This window comes from Cucurbita pepo, chromosome 2 (genome assembly GCF_057944985.1).
Source record: "Cucurbita pepo subsp. pepo isolate OVF chromosome 2, ASM5794498v1, whole genome shotgun sequence".
NCBI lineage: Eukaryota > Viridiplantae > Streptophyta > Magnoliopsida > Cucurbitales > Cucurbitaceae > Cucurbita > Cucurbita pepo.
Window position 1 is genome coordinate 309,532 of NC_141799.1, and position 21,159 is coordinate 330,690.

The following is a 21,159-nucleotide window of genomic DNA, read 5'->3' on the forward strand; positions in this document are numbered from 1 at the left end:
ATATATATATATATATATATATATTCAAATTTAATTTTTCTGCCAAATTCTTCTTAATTGTGAATTGTTTCTGTTTTCGATTATATAATAAATAATAGAGTGTGTTTCCATTCATTTTAAAACTTGAATCAAACTAAATATTTAAATATTTAAATATTATATATTATAAAAAATAAAAACAAAAACTTGTGTTAGAAAATTTTATTATTATATAAAAATGATATTAAATCCAAGAATCTTATAACTAAAATGAATATTCTCATATTTTTAAAAAAGAAATAAATATGAGCGTATTAGATTTATAATTTAATATAAATTAAAAATAAACATCTAATTTCAAAATATCATTGTTACGTTTATTGAGTATCAAATTACATAGAAAAAAATTTGAAATTGAGACTAAAGTTAACAAAATTGACCATATAATTTACATTTTAAAAATATAAAACTAAATACATTTATCTTAAAAAAAATTAGTGAGATATAGACTCATTTTGTTTGTTTGTTTTTTTTTTTTTTTTTTTTTTTTTTGAAAATGCAGAATATTTGTAATTGATGATAATACAATTAAATTTCAGTTAAAAAATTATTTAGTTGATTTTAACAAAAATCTGAAAATATAAATATAATAGGTTGGGCGATTTGGGAGGCGGGGAGAAGAGCCGACGCGTGATTTGATCGGGCTAGATCTATTCAAACCCTAATTTTATTGTTTTGTTTTTGTTTTTGTTGAAATCATGTTTTTCGAATTGATTTTTCAATTGATCATCTGTTCAAGTTTTTCTTCTTATCAATCTCGGTTCGTTCCGATCTAGCGGTAAGTTTTGGATCGGAATGGCGACGGTTAATCACCGTTCGCCTAGTCCAACTAGTTTCAAGGGCGATAATACCTACGAGTTCCCGCCGAAGAATCATCTGTGTGCTTGGGCTGCAGTCGTCCGAGGCGAGCCGGAATTGATCTCTCAGTCTCCTTTATCTTCGTCATCATCTTTCTCTACAGTTTCTGCTCCAGAAACACCAGAAACCCCAGCTCCTGCTCCGACGTCTGATTTCTTTGCATCTTCCGAAGAGGGTGGTCCTGTAATGGGGGCAGACTCTTGGCCCGATCTTGCAGAGTCCGCGAAGGCTTCTCCTAAATTAGCAGTTGATTCTCCTTCTAAGTCTGTTTTTATAAGTATCAGTCCTCCCTTCTTGTGCATGATGTAGTTTATCTTGTGTTTTTTGAGCAGGGACCTACCATTGTACCTCCTCAGCGGCAAGCTACAAATAATGCCAAATCGGACCCCAGTCTGAAACATCCGGTTGTTGCTCGACAAAGATCCTCTAGGCGGTCCGGAGGTGGTGGCAGCTCAATGGGAGGGCCTGCACGAGGCTTTTATCGCCCTCCACCGCCACCGCCACCACCTTTTCCTGTGTTTCAAATTCCTTGTAGTATGATGCCGGCAATTCCTGATCCTTCTCATGGAGAACCATTATTCAGGAGCAATAATCGGCATCCACGGGCTATTGCAGGCTCTGTACCTCAGACAAATTTTGTTTCTGATTACCCAAACTTCTTTCCTAGGGGGAATTTTGCTCTCCATCCTCGTGGTAATGGTCACTACCAAAACAATCGTGGGGGAAAGCAGCGTGATCAAGATCGTGGAGTATATTCTAATGCTCGAGATGCTCACTTTCGGCAGCACAGGCCCCCTACTAGAGGCTTTGTGCGCCCTACGCCACCTTACACTGCACAGTTTCCCCAGCCTGTTATACCTTATGGGAATCCGATGCCTCCTGCTGGTGGGTGTCTTTCTAAGGACCAATGATGACAGTAGGTCTATAATTTTCCAATCTGAATGTTAATTTGCATCCTTGTTTTGATCAGAGTTTGTCTATGTCCCTACATGGCCCTTAGAGACTTACAGAGGAACGCCTTTCATGCCACCGCCTTCAGTGTACTATTCTGCCGTTGATCCCACTCTATCTGCATCACTAGTTAATCAGATTGAATATTATTTCAGGTAATGTGGTTTCCCATGCGATCCATTTGGTTCTTGTGTTTCTCATTTTTCATCATTAATGATTATAACTGTACATTCATGTCCATGCTGTTTGCAGTGACACGAATTTGATAACGGATGGATATCTAAGGTGCCGGATGGATGATCAAGGCTGGGTTCCAATTTCTCTGATAGCCAGTTTTTCTATGGTAAGTTCTTATAAGAATTCGCCTGTTCTTTATGAAAATAAAGAAAGTTAAATATATAGGTTTTAGAGCGGTCGTGAATTTTATTCATAAATAAATTGCTTATTGGGAAGTGCATGAGTTTGTTTTTATCATATAGCGTGTTCTATCTAATGTTAGTTTATTTCTAAATTTTTACTATATGAGAAACAAAAGAAAAGAGCTCCCACAAGTGAGTCATATTTCAGACAATCTTCTTTTAGAACTATCCTTTGTCTTTTTCTCGGAAAAGTAGCACTATTCTTCATTTGATCCAATCCTTGAGGATAACTGTTAAAATCGTGATTGGTTTGAAGTCTTTTAGCCCCCCTTGTGAAGCAAGTTGGCTGTTCACCTCACATTCTTTACTCTCCATACTTGAAACCAAATTTCCTTTTAATCCAAATTTTTTATTAATTCGAGAGTTATCCGCTCGACAAAAGGACCCTACTTTTCCTTCACATGGTGATTATTCCGATACTAAACCCAACGTTTGTAGGAACATTGTGGAATTGATTACAAAACTTAACTAGGAGGACGTTGTTCTTGAAGATTCTTGTTTTGAAGCTTTTAGTTCATTATTTCGAAAAGGTGACTGATACTTTTCTTCAATATCTGCTAAATTCACTTTTTTTACTGAAACTTGTGGGTTTGAGATGCGTGAAATTCCCCACTGATTCAAGAAAGGAACTATATTCACTTAGCTCTCATCCTCAACAATTCTTGGTGTTGTAGACTAAAATGAAGACAACTTTTTTTAGTTGGTTAATTGAAGACAACTCGAACAAAATATATTGAAGACAACTCAAACAACCCATCCTTCCTTTAATTGGTTTAAAATACCACAGTTTTTTTAACTAGTTGATTACATAGTTTGAGTAGTTTGGGAATGAAAATCTCAAGATGGGCATGTTGCTAGTTGGACTAATCTTTTCGGAGTTTTGAGGCTTTTAGTTGTCTTGGTTCTTCTTGTATACTCGTACATAATTTCTCATATTTATATATTATTTCTTTCTAAATATTCAAGTCTATATTCGATTTATACTTTATGTCATATGTATTTGTATAGGTCAATATTAACAACATATATCCATAATGTTTTTGTCGCACTCATGGCCTTTTTCTTTACCCGGAGCTGACATTTCCTTACTAGTTATGTCATTCAAACAGATTTATCAACAACAAGAGTATGTTAAAGGAAGACTACCTTTTTGCTAGAGAGAGGTGTTTAGTGTTAAAATTTGGTTTCTTGATCTTGTTTGTGCTCAAATGAGTGAAAACAAAGAGATTGTCGTACTAAAATTTTGTCATTGATCATCATGATGTCTTATCCTCCCTCTCAAATCTCTACCTTTGTTCATTTTTTTCCGGGTGGAGTGCGGACATTTGGTTGTGACCAAGGTTTTATTTGAGCAAATCTGTAATGTTGGGTTGCATGACCAATTTGTATATCCCTTGAAGCTGTTCATCACTTTATCTTTTGCCCTACAAATTTTTTATTTCTCTCCCATCTTCGTAGACATAATTTTCTTATATTTTCAGGGGAAAAAAGGTTTCATTACAACTTTTAATGTACTCTGCTAATTAAAGTGTTTTTCCTCGTCCAGTTGTGTATGTATGCTGGTTGTCACTTGTCTATGCATAAATGAGTTTCTATATGGGTAGTATGTGTTTTCTGCTCAAATTAATTTTGAATGTTTATTTTAATAATACTGGTCTTGTTATGATAATTTTTTCCCCGACTAGTTTTCTTGCAGCTTGTTCGACTAAAGCAATAGCTTGTAAATGACTTGTTATTGAAACCAGTGTTATTAAAATAAACATTTAAATGTTTGCTTTACTTTAAAATTACTACCTATGAATGAAAACACTACTGTGGTTTATTGTTGCATTACTTTTGCTTTTGCAGGTAAAGAATTTGACGACCAATATTCAATGGATAATAGAATCCTTGAGAACGTCGACTGTATTGGAAGTGCAGGTTTGTTTTCCAGATCTATCAATGAGATTAAACCTATCCAATAATACCACCATCCAACGTATTTTTCGGTTCAGTTGTGAAGTACAATATTACTTGTCTGATGACTGACCCGAACGTGAAATCTAGAAGTAATCCCATCTTTTGTGAAATTACTGGTTTGTGGGTATAGTTATATACCTTTATAGGAAGCAGGAGAGGAGCTGAGTTTCGCTCAAGTTGTCCTGCTGGCCTAATTCTTCTGCCTGATGTTGTTGCAGGATAATAGGATCAGAAAGCGAAATGAGTGGAAGAAATGGATAATAAATTCCAATCAGCTTAGAACTGATTTGACCTCTTCTACTCCAAGTGGATCAGATCATGATAGTCTGGCAACTTCTTTTCAAGGAGTCAGAGTGGATGAAGGTATAAACCAAAGTACGCCAAGCGACACCGATCCTCGTAATACCGAGAGTACTACCAAGATCCAATCTTCTGAGTCAGCTGATTCTTCACAACTTACTAATGGGGAGGTGAATCAGGATGTTCAGACTGATATCTGATTAATTTTTTCTCCCGGAGGTTTTAGCACTTGCTTATTAGGATCATATACGTCTACTTACATGGTTTTGGTAGTTTAAAAGAGGCTAGTTTTTGGGGGTACGAAGAGTATTTATTTATTATTCCAAATATAAGAAGAAAAGAAGTATAGGTTGGAAGCTCTAATCTTTGAGGTTATCATTTAGTTTTCTGGTGCTTTCTGAGTGACATTAGTGACTCTAGTATATAACATTCATTGAACTAGTTCCTGAATCATCGGTGACCATTTTTTGGAGGGAATGTCCCTTGAATTTTAATGCTTGCAAATTTTGGTTGATTTTGCTTACGATATCTGCGATTTGTTCTTCTCTAGCTTGTATTGTAGAATCAAACCTTTTTTTGTTATGTTTGTTCTCCTGTGTTGTTTCGTATTTGTTTGATTATATTCAAAATTGAGATGAAGTTTTGAATGATATTGATTCCATTTCTGTTTTCTGCAAGTTTGTCTTGTAGTTTTGGCGATCATGGTCAGAATAATTGAATTGTTTTACATGATGGATTCTTTAGGCTTATCATTAGGATGTGTACTCTCTGATTGTGACAGATCTTTGTCTGATATATGATATTTGAAATCAATCTGTATTATTTCACGAAAGTTTTTATTCTTAATCCAAACAAGATTAAGAACCTGATGAAAAATTGACACTTTGATGTAATCTTTTCATTCAAGTTTGATTGCTTTAATATACAGTTTGATCACTTCTAAGAGCTTTCAATCTTATTGACTATTGAGAGAGTTTCATCTCAAAATTTTTATGCAATAGTTGTGTTGTCTCGGCGTTGTAGTTATTGAGTAATCTAGAGTGATCGTGTTCAAATTAATTCTTATCGAGTAATCGATCATGTTCATATTGATTCTGATCTAGTAGCTCTTTTAACTTTTCAAGAATAAGCTCTCAAATTCAGTTATTCCATTTCGTTCCATTAGTTCACCAATTTTTTATACTGTTTTGCACCAGCAAACAAGTTGAAGAAATTCAGTGCCAGTTGAAACCAATTAGGAAACCCCGAAACTAAAACATTTTCACAACTCCTCACTCAAGTTCAAAGAGGAAAAGTGAAAAAACTAACTAACCAGTTCGATTAAGTTTGCAAATTCTACATGCCTCTTGCAGTATTCAATGACCTCGTGGTTATCGGTGATCATAATCCCTAATTATCTATTAAATATTCAAATATCCTTGAATAATATGAAGCATTGAACTAATCAAGTTAATTATAGACATCTTTTAGATGCGAAATCAAAGGCTCATTGTACATTCTAGAGTGAAACGGGAAAGTGGGATTTCATATCATCTTCGCAAACCATAATTTCTTTGTACATCAAATAGAACAAACTCCATTTACAAAACAATCAATACGGAATCACAACTGACATCAAGTTATTAAAGCTCAAGGCCTTGAGAGAGAGAGAGAGAGAGAGAGAGAGAGAGAGCGATGAACATGTTAAAGTGAAAAAAAAAAAAAAAAAAAAAAAAACTCAATTATTTGGAGATGTAAACAGAGAAAATATCATGATGAACAACAAGTCATTCCATGAAGCCACATTCCTAAAAAAAAAACGCTGGAGTCAGTGCGCGCTCACAAGGAACGGATGCTGGCAAACCCCACACTCGATCGTCTCAGAACCCGAGCTTGGAACCTGGACCTGCAATATTCATATAGTACATACATCAACCCAAAAATTTAACTCCTCTCAAGTTCCGGTATGTTGTCATTATTATACTTCATAAGATGCTTCACATAAATAATTTCCTTACACAGAAACATTCGTTTTTATAAGACGCCTTAAAGGAATGTCTTGGCAATCAGAATGTCCAAGACAATTAAATTACTTAATTGGTAATCATAAACAAAAATAGAAAAAAAAAGTGATGATGATGATGATCCAAGGATCAAACCTGTAAATGAACAGTACAAGTAGGACATGCAACTTCCTTCATCCGTTTCCCAGATCCGTCAGATTTGGATGCTGTGGCATTCCCTGAAAGTGACAGAAACATCAATGCTACTCTCCTAAATAAGAATATGAACATTCCACAATAACGACCCTAAAATTTGAAGCTCTCGCATCCAAAGTGGATGGAGGTTGCAAAACCAGATGCTTCAATCGGTGTATTAATAGAGGAACAAGAAATTACCTGATGACCAACGGTTTCTCTCCATTTCATCCTACAATATCAGAAAAAATAAAATTAAAATTAGACTGAATCTCTCACAAGGCTTGAGCACGATATGCAGAAAGGCAAGTTACAGAACATTACCTTAAGTTTTTTGGCAAGATCCTCATGACTATGCAATCCTGCAGGCTTACTAGCCAGTTCCTTGGCATTAGTGAGCCTATGAGTCACTTCTGCCTGCAGACATAGAAGAAAAGACATGTTAATTGATCGCAGGCAAATGCAATACATAAACACAGCATTAGAGACACGTTCCATACCACAGCATCTACCCTAAGATTAAATAAAAAAAGAATAATAATGTCAAATAAATCCAAGTTATACATAACATACCATGCATCTGTCACAGACACGAACTGGAGGAGCATTCTCTTCAGCCGTCAGAGCTGTTCTACCTTGCGTGCATTTATCGCAGAAAATGTCTCCACAATTTCTGCAGTGATGCTGAGAAAAAAAAAAGGTTGAAACAATGAGATTCGTAAAAACAGAAAAAAAAAAAAATCTTATGAACCGCGTTCCATTATTTATAGAAAACAAATTTACCCTTCGTACAAAAGCTCCAAAGTCTGTTCCACAGGCTGTACATTTTGTGACTGCTTCATCAGGTACCTAAAACGGAAAAAGAAAAATTGCAAATGCATAAATCCCCGGACAATCTTGCAATCAACAAGCTGACAATTAATGATAATTCCGTCAAGATACCCAATGGTCTTTCTCCTCGTTGCCTGGCTTCATCAGAGTCACCCAATCAACCAACCCTTTCTTCTTCTCTGCAGGCTGCTCAGGTGCCTTAACAGATTCAGAAGGCCTACTTCTTCCACCCATTTCCTTAAACTGTGATTTTGAAAGAAAGAACAAACCAATAAAAGAATCATATCAAGTTAACTACCAACATAAAAAATAACTGGGGAAGAACGTACAGAAAAGAGTTCCCAATCTCCATAAAAAAGTGTCAACATTATCATGCATGGAGTATCTAACATAGGTACTGATCAGTGTGTATCTATGGAATGTGTACACTTAAGGGCATTAAACATAAACTAATTTGTGTCGAATGAAAGGACCTTAAACATAAACTAGAACACTCATCGACCACAACATAATAAGTAATAACTACTCGCAACTAGATTTATACAACAGAGGGGTATGTCAAAGTCAGTTCTTTACTGTGCAATAATGTCTTGAAATCACAAATGGCATAGTTAGCAGGGGTAGGAATTCTAAAGACGATGCTTCTAATGTAAATGATCAAGTGTTTATTTTGAAATAACAAGGGGGTTAAAAAACACAAATAAAGGAAAACAATAAATAAACTTCAAATCAGTTTCTGCACTTAAAAACCAGAGGGAAATGTTAAGGATTATTGCCTGTACAGTTGCAGCAGTCACCGTGTCCAGAAGTGTGTTGGTAGTGTACTTGTTTGACTGCAATCTAATACGCCGTGGCTCAATATCCACAGAGCTCTTCGACCAGAAAGCCAGGGTAGATGAATCATATACCTTAAAAAAAATATATAAAAAATCCATATGGTAAGTCCATGGCAGATAAATCCAAGGAAACAACAAAAGAAAAAAAAATCCATTATCCCAACTTACTTCACATCTAGTGATGGTCTCAAGAGGATATATCCTTAATGTACGACTAGAATTTGGATCAAGCATACGAATACCATCCAGACCAACCTGGAAATGATTACAAAAAAGAGTAATAACCGAGGCCAACTTTGTGCTCAATCAACTTATAACAATTACATTAGTCGAAGCAAAGAAAACATATACAGATAAAAAAAAAACAATAATAATGAGAAGGTAAAACAATGACTAAAAAACTCCAACGGGTAAGCATAAAAAACACACCAAGTGAACAGGATTTAGATTAGAGTTACAATAATTGAATAAAAACACAGTTGAAATAAATTAGTTCACAATTCAAGTTCTACTCAAACCTAGATTCTAAAGGGATCATAACAAAAAAAAAAAAAAAAAAAAAAAATGCAGAAGGTAAAATAGTGGTCGAGACTCCAACGCACAGGCATAAGGATCATACTGAGAATAATTGAACAAATACAAAGGTCACCTTGGGAATATGAATAAGTATACAATTGAAGTTCAATTCAAACTCAAACTCAAAACTTGATTCAGTTTGGTAGCCATCAATGTTCACTTAAAGGTAAATTAACACATACTCAGACTTGGATAAGCGTAAATCTTTGACTTCCAACATAACTTGGCACAAGTTAAATAATCCCTACTACTGTAATAATAGTACAAACACCAAAGAAAAATATTACAAGCGTGAAAACCCTTCTAAGACTCACATGAAACCAAAAACTCAGCAGACGATTTTCATGGCTTTTAGCCTTCATGATTCGATTTTTACAACTACATTCCGCAGTTTGCCTGAAGATTTTTTTGTCCCTTGAGATGAGAAAGAACATACCAAAATAGACAAGGCACAATTTTGACAATCAAATCCTACAGGGTTTGCCACTAACGTACGGTCGTACAGAACTAAAAACGAAAAAAAAAAAAAAAAAAAAAAAAAAAAAAAGAACGCAGCAATACGAGATAATTGGATAAAAATGATGAAATCTACGATAAAATCTTGTCCTGCGATGCATTGACATACCTGACAAAGTACATCCATGGTGCTCTGACCTCCACTTTCAGCCAAGAGCTTCACTCGGAACTTCTGCACCCAATTTTTGACGTCTTCTTGAGCTTCCACCTTAGGGATCGCCCTAACTACTTTCAGTGAACTCGTCGGTGGGTCTTTCTTCGAAGGAATATTTATCGGCCTCCCATAATCATCAAAAGCAGGCCCTGTTGACCACGTCGAAGACTTAGGAGCTGTACCGCGAGCCCCGTAAGGCTCAACTTTGCCACCTTGGTAAGCATATACGCCTTCGCCAAAACCGTCATCGTGGCCAGAGTCGAAGCGCGATGCCGCATCCTCCGGCCGCTTACCGTACAAGTCCGGACCCAAATCAGACCGACTTCGACCATAACCTCCATATCTATCATCAGCGTATCCGCCACCCTGATCAAATTTCACCGAACTTTCATATGGGATTTCATACGCGGGCTGGGCCAAAGAGCCAAAAGGAGCCGAATAAACGGATGAGAAATGAGAATTAGGACTGGGGGTAGAATTAGAGCCCTGATTCGTGGGAATTGAGGACGGTGGAGGGGGAACATAATTGGGAGCCGTTTGATGGTGATCGTACGTTGAATTATACGATTGCGGCTGAGAAGGAGATTGATAAGGCACATGAGACTCAAATGGAGGGAAAGCAGGTGGTTGCGAAGTGGGATTGAATGTCTGGAGATTAGGATTCGGTGACTGAGGGTTGTAAAGAGGCGCAGTCGGAGAGGCAGGGACGGGATCGGGATTCTGGGAGTAGGGGGGATAATTGGTGGCATAACCAGGGTAATCGGAACCGCCGTAATTGGTGGAGAAGGGCGGCGCCGAGGCGTAAGCGCTCTGGTTACGATCCGAGGGAGGGGAAACTGGATTAGGGCTTGGATTAAGGCTAAGGTTTTGAAGATTTGGGTATTGAAAATATGGAGGTGTACCGTAATCTCCGTTCTGCATCGCTGATCCCGATGACAAATTGGGTGTTCCGACGGTAGCTTGAATTGAGAGATTTGGATTCCGCGTTTCTCACCCTCCGGAGCTTTCTTTTCGACGTTAAAAAGAAGACAGACTCTCGGAAGAGATTAGGAATTTATTTATTATTTTAATGAGTTTGTTATTTTGTTTTTTTTTTTTTTTGTTATTTGTTATTTGTTATTTTAAATCATTTTTCTCTTTTCGAGGAAGGATGGGGAAACATTTGCATTTATAACCAAAGCCCACACGCCCCTTCCCCTTCGCCACGTCATGTGATCTTTGTTAGTAAATTAATGAATTTATAGGTCCTTCTAAATAAATAGTTCAAACTATAGTATAATCGAGCAATAGTTTAATTTTACAAATGATATTGTTTTAATAGTTTTTATGATAACTGTTTTTTTTTTATTAAAAAATAATTGAAACCGTGAATTATAATATAAATTGAGATATTTCAATTAATTAATACATTATACCAATAATCAAAAAGTGAAAATTCAAATACACACTAAAAAAACCTATGCTAACCACTTAGACCTATTTGACGGGGAGAAGAGAAAATTAATTAGCTGCTCTAGATCTCTGACTCTATTTACATCTTTGACCCGATTTGTTCGGAGCTTACAATTTATGATTTTGGATTACTCTCTAAATTATTTCTTCTTACTATTACATTACAAATTAATTTTGAAGTAAAATACCGATACTAGAAAAATGAATGGAATTCATTTATCAAGTAACTTGTGAAATTAATACCCAATTTTGTTGCATTTTAATTAATTAATTTTTTTAGATTTGAAATTAGAGTTGGGATTATTTTAGTAACTTTTTGTAGGGTGTGTGTATATTTGAATATTTTTTATAAATACCAAAGCATATATTTGGTGGGATGTTAAAGTTTATCTAAATTTTGACCTTAAAAGAAATTGCGAGTAATTTTGTAACAGTTTATGAACTACAGAAAAATTGTAATGAGAAGGATCCCACATAAGCTGTTTGCAATTGTTTGTACGAGGAAACAGGAGGCACATTCGGAAGAAAAGAGAATCCAATATTTCCAACACAAATTCCCCTTTTCCTTCCAATTACGTTAGAAACAATGATTAACAAGAGGCTATAAACACACAAAATTTCCTTCTTAATTACAAGCTGCTATACCAGCACACCAAACCTGGAACAAATGGATGGCTTTGCCACTGCGAACATTTCAAACTTTTGTGATGAAATCAAACCTTGATAGAGTCATATCTTTCACCCATCACACCACCTTTCTGTTTCTGGAACTGAATGTACCGAAGTGTGCTGGTAAAGAAAGCATCTGACGGAGGATTGGCGCTCGGGGTGTCGGTCAGCAATTCAGTTCTTATTAATTCAATCAACCCTTGAATTGCAGCATTTGTAATCTGCTGGTTTCCTTTCTCGAAATAGTGCAGGTACCTGAATCATATACATGTATTTATCCATGATAACGTCACAGAACTATTCATATCAAAATTGTTCACAAAATGGGGAGGGCGGGATTACAAATGAGAAAAACAAGCCTCCCTTCTGCGAAGACAATAATTTACAACTTTGATCATCAAATTTAAATTTGGAATGCTCATTTAATTTCAACTAACAGTTTGAGCCACTAATCAATAATTTATATTTGGGCTACTTTACTGGTGGTATTATTGAAAGCGTTCTTTTAAAGGGAATGATATATGAATGATGGACAAGATCAGCCGTTAGCATTCCAGTCAAGGGAAAGAATTCTTTTTGACATTTCAAGTTTTTTCAATTATGATAAAGGTGTGTTAAGATTTTAAAATACTAACTTGTTCAGTATTTCAACAAAAAGTGTGATGGGTCCACCGCTACCCCGTGTAACATTAGCCATCTGTTGAGCAGCATTTGCAATTCTTAAGGCACGCTTCAGGCAAAGAAGAACTCTGTTCACGAGAAAGAAAGAGAGAAGAAAAAAAAAACTGTTATTTCTTCTAAGACAAGCGAACAATCTGAGAGTCAAGCATGCCAAACAATACTATCAAGCATGAGGGAAGAACCTCTCTCCATCCTTAATGCCTTCTGGATCATCAACCCAAAAGAGATGTGAGCATGCATAAACAGCCTTACACTGATCAGGTTTCTTTAGGAGCTTTGCAGAGTACTGGTAAAAAGCAAAATAACAGTTCAGGATCTAGACCATGAAATTTGTGTGTAAGATGTATTGCAGTAGCATCGAGATTAAGTAATGTAAATGCATTTTTTACCCCAGTAGCTTTGTGTGTCAAAGTATCTCTGTTTTCAATGCCAAACACATTCATCTTCTGGAGAGTCCCAATAATGAGATGTATTGCAGTCACTTGAGCCTTAGAATCCTAAATAAAAAATAAATTATGCAACAGACACAGAGAAATGGAAGCGAACTAAATCAAACTTTTGTTGTCAGAAGGGGAAGAAATCAAGCAAACTGCATTTTATTGCTAGTACTGAAGTGGAAGTAAGAAGAATTTTTCTATAAAGCCCGATTAGATAAACAGCTCTTATTTGCTAAATTTATAAATTTAAAAGACATAGAATATTGATATTTACCGCAATATCCTCTTCATAGATTATAAATGCTTGAGTAAAAAACTCGTATGCAACAGGCTCAAGATCACAGTCATTAGCTGCCTGAACAATAGAATGAATAGAAGTTAGAAGAGAACTCTGACATCTAGAAAGATAAGATCAGATCATTAGAATAATATGATTTGGTGTAGTATACCACCGGAACGATATGATTCGGGTAGTAAATCTATGAAAACAAAGTACAGACTAGAATGAGTCTGGTGTAAAGCAGGAACCAAGAAAACTGTGGCAGAATTCTTTTTCCTATTTCAGCAGTAAGTATAATGTCTCACCATGGATGAAATTTTTCCTACCAAAAGAACAGTTTCTGATGCGCCATTTCCTAATCAAGATTGGAAACACAAAAATAAAAACCTCGTCCTCACTCCTATCATAGATTTTTCTTTGTTAGATTCATGATTTCTCTACTGCAAGTCTCAACCCCAAATAAGAGGAAAGTGATATTCCCTTTCATTCCCTTGTTCTCAGGCCTCTACTACAATTTTTTTTTTTTATCAATTCTTTTCTCCTTACTTTCGTAGCATTTTCTACCTTGACTTAAAATTGATTCTCATTCTTAATACCGTCAAGCATATCTATGGTAATTTATATACTTTCAAGATACTGAGAGAGATCAATATTTCAGATCATTGACTTTCGTACCTCAGCACATTCCAGGTATAACCTCAATGCCAGTTCAGGAGCTGGAACAGAGGAAAGAGCCTCAATAAGCTGGAACCAAAAATGAAGGCACCACAAGTTATTTCTGAAGCAGGCAAGAAATTTCAGAAAATAATAGAATATAACTTAATTGAATCTTGACAATTAAAATTGACTTATTCAACAGATAGCATTCAGATGAAGACCACACAACCAGTAACTTTCCAGTGATAAATCCATACCCTTTCCATTTGAACCAGAAAAATAGAACAACAAAGGTATTTCATAACAGTTCCTACTAAGCAGCTTAGTAGACTGAACTTCTCTGGCTATGTATGAAACAAGCTTTACCAATCTCATAGCCCATAGCTACTCTATTACTGCCAAGAAGTATTCTCGAGTTCTCCATAGAACTTTTGGATTTTTTCAATTGAGCCAAAGTGTATGGAGGTCTATGTGCTAATGAATGAGGCATAAATATAATTTATAAATTAAATGAGGTTAGACAGATTAACTATTGTCTGGTGATATTGAGTTGCAGTGTTGCACTATCTAACATTTGAACACGTGTAGTATAATCCTCCAGACAAATTAAAAGCCTTAGTAGAGATATCTGTACCCCAGACGTACGTCGATGAATCTTAATTACCTGATTTAAAAGCTGAAATATTTTCTTTGGTGTAGCATGCATTTCTTCTACCACATCCCCAGCTTCGCTTTGCTCTTCTCCCACAACATCCCTATCTTGATTTTGCAACCGTCTAATTAACTGCAAACATGGGAGAATATTATATACAGGTATCTTATATTCACACTGGTAAATATAATTACTTCAAATGAAATTCTAGAATGAGAAAAACCATCAGTAGTTGAGAATCCAGGCCAAAGGTCAAAGAAAGATAATTCCGACAAAATCTAAGACTTGTAACACGAGCAAATTATAGGCTATAATCAACAGTGATTTGAAAATCAATTCTCCTACACTATAATTCTTCAACCACCTGGAACAAACATGAAACAAAGTTTTCTTGCATATCGAACAGGAGAAACATACACTGAGCGCAGAAAATATCAGGGGAGGAACAGTGAAAGGAAGGCGACTTGGTCCTCCAGACAAAATGTGTTTCTTCACAGCACAAATAATCTGAGATTCAAGAGATGAGCTAGTAAACAAGTCTAGCACGAGCCAAGTTACAAATCTGAAAAATCTCAAACACAAAGAAATAGTGAATAGAATAAGAAAATTCAGTATGATTTCTGAGACTGAGAATGTGCCTGAAGAGATAGAAAATGTGTTAATAAATTAAACCAAATTACTGAGTGGCCATCAAAACTATTAAGACTGACTTGAATATGATAGTTATCTTATTAACAAGAAGTCGGATAATGGATGATGCATGCTACCTTAATTATCTTATTAACAAGGAGTCTTAATTAATATTAGAAGAAGTAAAAATGTAGATGCAATTTTACCTTTAACATTTCAAGTGGATCATCATTATGTAGCATGTGTAGGAGGCGGGCAACAGAATTTTGCTCTTCCTTGAAATCCTCTTCGTCAAACTATAATCAGAATAAAGACCAGAAAATCCATTAGCTGAAGGAATTTTATTTACTTTTCTGATCCATCAGTACGCTCTTTACCAGGATAAGGCAAGAAAACAATAGGGAGTAGGCAGATAGCTCATGCAGTATCATGGCACAAGCATGAGGGAGGTGGAAGATGCAATAAAAGATTGAGATGAGAGAAATACAATGAAAATCATAAGTGAATTGTATCAAGAAAGAAGGAAAACAAAGAGCTCATAGAACTTATAGTTGCACAATGGGAAAAAAAATGTATTTACCTCATCAACAATAATTTCTTCCAAGTCCTTGATAAGCCCTTTTATTAGTTCAAACAAAACGTCAACCTATCATACAATATATTAAATATAATCCAAAAAGTGGAAAGGTTGATATCGTAGAATTCAAAAGAAGCGAATCAAACCTTATCAGCAGTGGAAATGCAAGAGTTACTATTCATTATACTTTGAATGATGACCATGGCCATAACTTTGTTTGTGGCATTGTCCAGGTGGTCCATGACACGAGGATAATTTGAGAGTGTAAGAGCCGTCACAATATCATTATACTTCTCTAATGGAGCACTGAGAAGTATAACTATTTGTTTTGTTGCTCTAATATCTTCAAGCTTTGGTTGGCTGGAAAGTGTCTTAACGCATGCTCCCTTTGAAAATTTCAAATGCAACAAAACAATTGAAGTGAATATAGAACGTGTTATGTGCCTGAATTAGGATTTCTACACGAAAAGTACAATAGCTATCTGTTTTAGAGTCAACGTCAAGCAACCACCCATATTGTCAGACAGGATTGGCTTGCTAGGAACCATGGCAACCAAGCACATTCATACCAATAAAAGCATCTTCAAAGATGAAGGTCCGGTCATTTCTCAGTTTTTCAATCTTTTGGCTAAATATCCTCATTTATTAAGCAAACAAAAATAGAAGTATTTTAGCACTTAAGAAAATTAGAACAAATCGGCAAAAGAAAAGGAGAGGGAAAAAAAACTAGCTACTCCACCAGCAGTCTTATTCGCCAATTTTCCTTATTATATACTTGGCAGCAGCAAAGACCAATGTGCCCATCTTCCGGTTAGTTCTTCAACGTCACCTGAGTTACCACCAGGCTTGCCCCAAATTTCTCAATTCTTTTGTTATTTAAACAGGCAGCAATTACTTTTCCTTCATTTATTAGAATATGAAATATGGAATTTTTTTTTAAGGAAAAGCTCTTCCAATTGTGGCATTTTTTTTTTCAAAATTAGACGATAAATATTAATCCTTCTGATAGAGTTATGTAAAATGTCTTCTATTTCTAAATTTCTTCAAACTTCCAATGTAAAATAAAGTTTCAAATTACTGTCATTTGAGATTTCATTCGCTACAAACCCTAAGATTATGTTCCAATTGACATATGGTCGTCGATGTCTTGATACTAAGTTTTCAACTATGCCAACCAAGAATGTATATTCAAGTCTACCGTGTAACTAATCTAATTCCTTCTTAAATGACCTTGTTTCAAGGAAATGCCTTTACTATACCTCATGCCATGGGGTACACAAGAGGATTGTCACCTAAGAGTACACTACCATCTAAAAAATACATTTAGAGGGCATTGTGGATTGAAGATAAGGCTAGGAAATTACCAATATTTGGTCCACATAGTCAAGCCGATCTGGATGAACACGAAGGGTAAATGTCAGAAGGGAGACATACAATGTTATAGCGCCAACAATAGGCATGTCAACCTGTGCTTCAATTACCTGTCAAAAAATTATATCTGATCAATCCAAGCCAAGAAACTTGGCAGTTCCAACATAAAGAACATATGCATGAGACATGTTGAAGGCAGAAAGTAAACAGAAGCATGGATCGAACGCTTCAGATGATACTTGAAAAAGATATTGCAACGTTAGAGAGAAAAAGGGGAAATTGAAGGCCAACTCTCAGTTGCAAGATTGTCAAGAGTTGGACAAACTGATGTGTGTTTGACAGTTTTCAGCTGCTTTTACATTTTTTGTATTTCAATCATCTATAAGATTGATATAATATAATTAAACCCTCTGTCTTATTTGCGCTTGTGCCCACTTCATATTATCTTCCGAGTAATATATCATGCATACGGTTGAAGTTAGTTCACAAGAAAAGCTAGCTTACCTTCCCAATGGCATTGCTCAACTTAGCAAAGGCTTCTACATGCAGAAAATCAGGTATTACCTGGCATACATCACAATTCGGAAAAACGTGAAGAAGAAGAACAAAGAGCGAGAGAAAGAGCAGTTGATAACTTACATCTGCATTTGACGCAGCATAGTTTGATAGTCTATCCATTAATTCAGATAGAACCATCCGGATGTCAACAGTTGCCTATAAATGAAGATTAGATTACAAAGGTGAAGTGAAATAAAAGTGTCATTAAATTATCATCTGGTCTTCTCTTTTGTAAGACATTACCAAATATTGATTATAATCTTTAACCAATAAACCAAGAAATAACCTTTAGAGGACCCCATTACCCAAATGGGATCTTGATGGAGAAAATTATTTGCATGGGAAATGGCCGGCTATATCACGCAACCCCACTTTCTGGTAGACCCCAAATCACCAAGTTCCACACTCATAGGAAATTATGTTTTTTTAGCTGTTTGTATGCTATTATTGTGTGCGCCCGGGAAGATTCGGTTAGCTAGAAATATTTGTGCGCATTGTAGAGGAGACCTTTTACGGTTGTTTTGGGGGGGGGAGGGGAGACACGTTTTTAGTTTTTTCTTGTGAACTCAAATTTTGAGTGTTCTTGGAGAGAGAGCAGTTCTGAAATCTGCCTTGGCTGTAGCCTAAAGTGTTGATAAATAAATTGAGCTATATCACTTTCTTTTATAACAAATCAAATACAATAAACTACCAATCACAAGTTATGAAACAATAACATATATTGATAATAGTACGAATAAGATCAAAACAAACCTTGCAGAAACTAAGGGAAGTTATCTACCTGAAGCTGCGGGCAAACACCCAACAATGTCTCAAGTGTCTGCAAATGATATTCGTCTGGAAACACCTGAATAATGCAATCCATCAGATAGTACTGAGCTAACTCATCTTTGCAGTTGACGACCTGTTCATGCAACAAGAAGAATGCGGGTAATCAGAAAGCATTGGAATATTCCTATAAACATTTTAGGTAAAGAAAAAGTTGGGAGGAAGATGAAAAAAGAAAATTAGACAGAACAATTTTGACTACAAAATTAGAGACCTGCTCCAAGACTCTAGGTAAAACGGACTGCTTGTACATTTCAAGGTCCACACCCTCTATCTGACTGAGAACATGGAGATTCTTTCCTACCTGGATCAGCAATACAAGAGAAAGGAATAATCTCTTGAAGTAATCTATGCAGAGTTCTCACAATAGTCAGAAATATTACAAGATCGCGGAGTTCGGTTCTTTCTTTTTCCTGCTTCTCTCTCAAATGAGCAGGTCCCTGCAGATGAAAAAGTGCAATTGAAGGCCTCAACTCAGGATCGCCAAAGTGTAGGAATGATTTGCACACACCATAAGACCTGCATGGCCAAAAATCATGCCCTCGTGGTTCATTTTACCTCCATGGCATGCAAGCACTTTGGTGTCATGCACATACAAACTCAAACAAGTTCAAATGTTCCACAAACCTGAAGCTGTATTCGCACCCAAAGTTTATTCATTTCAGTAAAATTCTGTAGCACGAATTCCACAGCCTCCATGACAGTGTCAGCATCTCTGCAGGAAGCCAAAATTACACGAGATGATGTCATTATTTCAGCTTCATAATTAAAATGCACACTAGAAAATCGAAAGGTTTGTTCCAATGTAATCAATAAGACGTTGTGTTTTCAAGAATCAGAAGAAGCATTCATATTTGTAATACAAAGTAATTCTATTTGTCCATTTTTCCATATGGGTGAAATGTGGAGTAACAGCTCAAAGTTGTAGAAATACATTGTCAGCTGTTACTGTTCTCTATAACACACAATTTTTGCATGAAAATAATTACCGGAAAAAAAGTGAAATACAGCAAACAGATTCTACAATTCAAATCTGTCTTCAAAAAGGAAAGTAAACAGATCAAACTAAGGAATCAATTACCCTTCGCACTCAGAATTGATGTCGAGCAATATGTCCCTACTGACTTGGGCTAGATAGTTTCTGAGAAAGAGACCACGTATTGGATGTTGAACCCCACGACACATTTCTACAAGATCTTTGAGGACCTCTTTCGCTGGGACCTCCTTAGTTTTCATGTAAACCGAGCCAACGGTACAGAGGAGATACCTAGATGTACAAAAAGAAAAAAATGAAAAATCTACTGGGGCGGACGGAACGTGGTAAAAACTATTCCTATCCAGAATCAGCATTATAAATAGGGTACTTCCTCCGTGGAATGAGCATGCCATCAAAACATAAAGGAGGACGCCAATGCAATACTAATTAGCTTAAGTTCGACGCCTTAAGGACGTTACACAGTTTTCACTCACAATCTGGGCAATAGGTTCCCGGCGTGTTGCACGAGTTCATACAGATCAACAACCATTACGCCATGCCTACTTTCATCCTTGAAAAAGATCTCCAACATCCTCAATTCATCAAAGGCTCGCATATCTAAGTCAACGTACAAGGCCAATAGAAATCAAAATGTGCTTTCAAAGAATCTATCCACACAAAGGAGAGATTATAATAAAGAGAAATTTACAGAGTTCATAATATCTATGCGGTGAAAGCTTCGAAGTTCGAAGCTCGGAAAGCATCTGAGCCGAGTATTTGAGCGCTTCTCTGAGATTGTTCGCGTCCTTGCACGATAAAGTCAATAACAACACAGAAATTAGGCATTTTCCAAAAGAATTGAATCTCCGAATTTAAAGAAAAGAAAGTTAGGAGTGAAAATTGGAGATACCACGGCTTGGTGCATGTAGAAAGCATTGTGTTGAATGCCGGCGATTCCTTCCGCCAGCCATTTCTCTTCGTCTTCAATTCCGATCGATAACATATCCTTTCTCTCTGGGAGATGAGCCAAAGCTGAAAGACAACAGAGCCTCGCCGGCGTTCAGCCCTTCCCACTTTCTGTTGAGAGCAAAATGGTTTTTTGACAGCTCATTCAATTTGGCCCACAAATTGCCCTTTAATTACTGAAAGGGAAGTCGTTAAGATTGGGCGGTAATTAGTAGTTGTACGGCTGCCTATTAGGGCGCCAAAGCGTGGTTTATGGGGCTATCGTTCTTTATTCATGCGTAAAATTACAATTTTAATTTATTTTTATTTTTTTCATTTATAAAATATTTAATAAACTTCTAAATTTTAAATTTTGTATTAACTTTCCAAAACCCAGTAATGGTAGAATGTCAAACCCCAAACTACATTCTGGACCCGAACCAAATGTCTAGCCCAAGACTATGCTCGACCTCTAAAGGAGCACGTGTCTTTTATCGTATTTCTTTGTGCTAACTTAAATATCAAAATTTGGGTAAGTTCGATTGTTTTTTCTATTTCACAAGTTACATTAATTTTTTAATAAAATTAATTGTCTGATGCGTTACGCACAAATAATTTATTTATTTATTTATTATTATTATTATTTTCGTGGTCGTCGTCTGAATTTGGAAACAAGAGTTTAATTGGTAAGGATGAAATAATCCAAACCATTAAAAAAATCAAACTTACAAATAAGAAATATTTTTATAATAATTATTTTAGAGGAAGGTTTAATACAGTGGGAAAAAACGACCCATGAAGAAAACCCATTCCCTAAGTTCCCAACACAC

The 21,159-nt window shown here is 36.0% G+C and overlaps 3 protein-coding genes across 3 annotated transcripts; 1 reads left to right on the top strand and 2 right to left on the bottom strand.

Moving 5' to 3' along the window:
• The first annotated feature begins 621 nt into the window (after nucleotides 1–621).
• On the top strand, nucleotides 622–5,052 carry LOC111788926 (la-related protein 1C). The gene is made up of 6 exons (XM_023669507.2): nucleotides 622–1,143; nucleotides 1,230–1,782; nucleotides 1,868–2,003; nucleotides 2,101–2,191; nucleotides 4,116–4,187; nucleotides 4,445–5,052. The coding sequence occupies exons 1-6, from the start codon at nucleotides 835–837 to the stop codon at nucleotides 4,724–4,726; spliced, it is 1,443 nt and encodes a 480-aa protein (XP_023525275.2). The 5' UTR covers nucleotides 622–834; the 3' UTR covers nucleotides 4,727–5,052.
• Nucleotides 5,053–6,030: 978 nt separating this feature from the next.
• LOC111788878 (protein FREE1) lies at nucleotides 6,031–10,661 on the bottom strand. The gene is made up of 10 exons (XM_023669440.2): nucleotides 9,572–10,661; nucleotides 8,539–8,625; nucleotides 8,311–8,442; nucleotides 7,646–7,777; nucleotides 7,487–7,552; nucleotides 7,277–7,387; nucleotides 7,028–7,120; nucleotides 6,905–6,935; nucleotides 6,665–6,747; nucleotides 6,031–6,411 (listed from the first exon to the last, which is right to left on the bottom strand). Exons 1-10 carry the CDS (start codon nucleotides 10,535–10,537, stop codon nucleotides 6,334–6,336), a joined length of 1,779 nt encoding a protein of 592 aa, XP_023525208.2. The 5' UTR covers nucleotides 10,538–10,661; the 3' UTR covers nucleotides 6,031–6,333.
• A 924-nt stretch (nucleotides 10,662–11,585) lies between these two features.
• On the bottom strand, nucleotides 11,586–20,506 carry LOC111789254 (vacuolar protein sorting-associated protein 35B). Its single transcript, XM_023669970.2, has 22 exons — nucleotides 20,295–20,506; nucleotides 20,094–20,190; nucleotides 19,879–20,002; nucleotides 19,490–19,675; nucleotides 19,036–19,123; nucleotides 18,792–18,848; nucleotides 18,623–18,712; nucleotides 18,362–18,484; nucleotides 17,662–17,736; nucleotides 17,527–17,586; nucleotides 17,016–17,132; nucleotides 15,798–16,037; nucleotides 15,655–15,720; nucleotides 15,281–15,370; nucleotides 14,862–14,951; nucleotides 14,457–14,576; nucleotides 13,811–13,879; nucleotides 13,130–13,210; nucleotides 12,808–12,915; nucleotides 12,601–12,704; nucleotides 12,373–12,486; nucleotides 11,586–11,992 (listed from the first exon to the last, which is right to left on the bottom strand). Exons 1-22 carry the CDS (start codon nucleotides 20,385–20,387, stop codon nucleotides 11,782–11,784), a joined length of 2,403 nt encoding a protein of 800 aa, XP_023525738.2. The 5' UTR covers nucleotides 20,388–20,506; the 3' UTR covers nucleotides 11,586–11,781.
• Nucleotides 20,507–21,159: the final 653 nt, after the last annotated feature.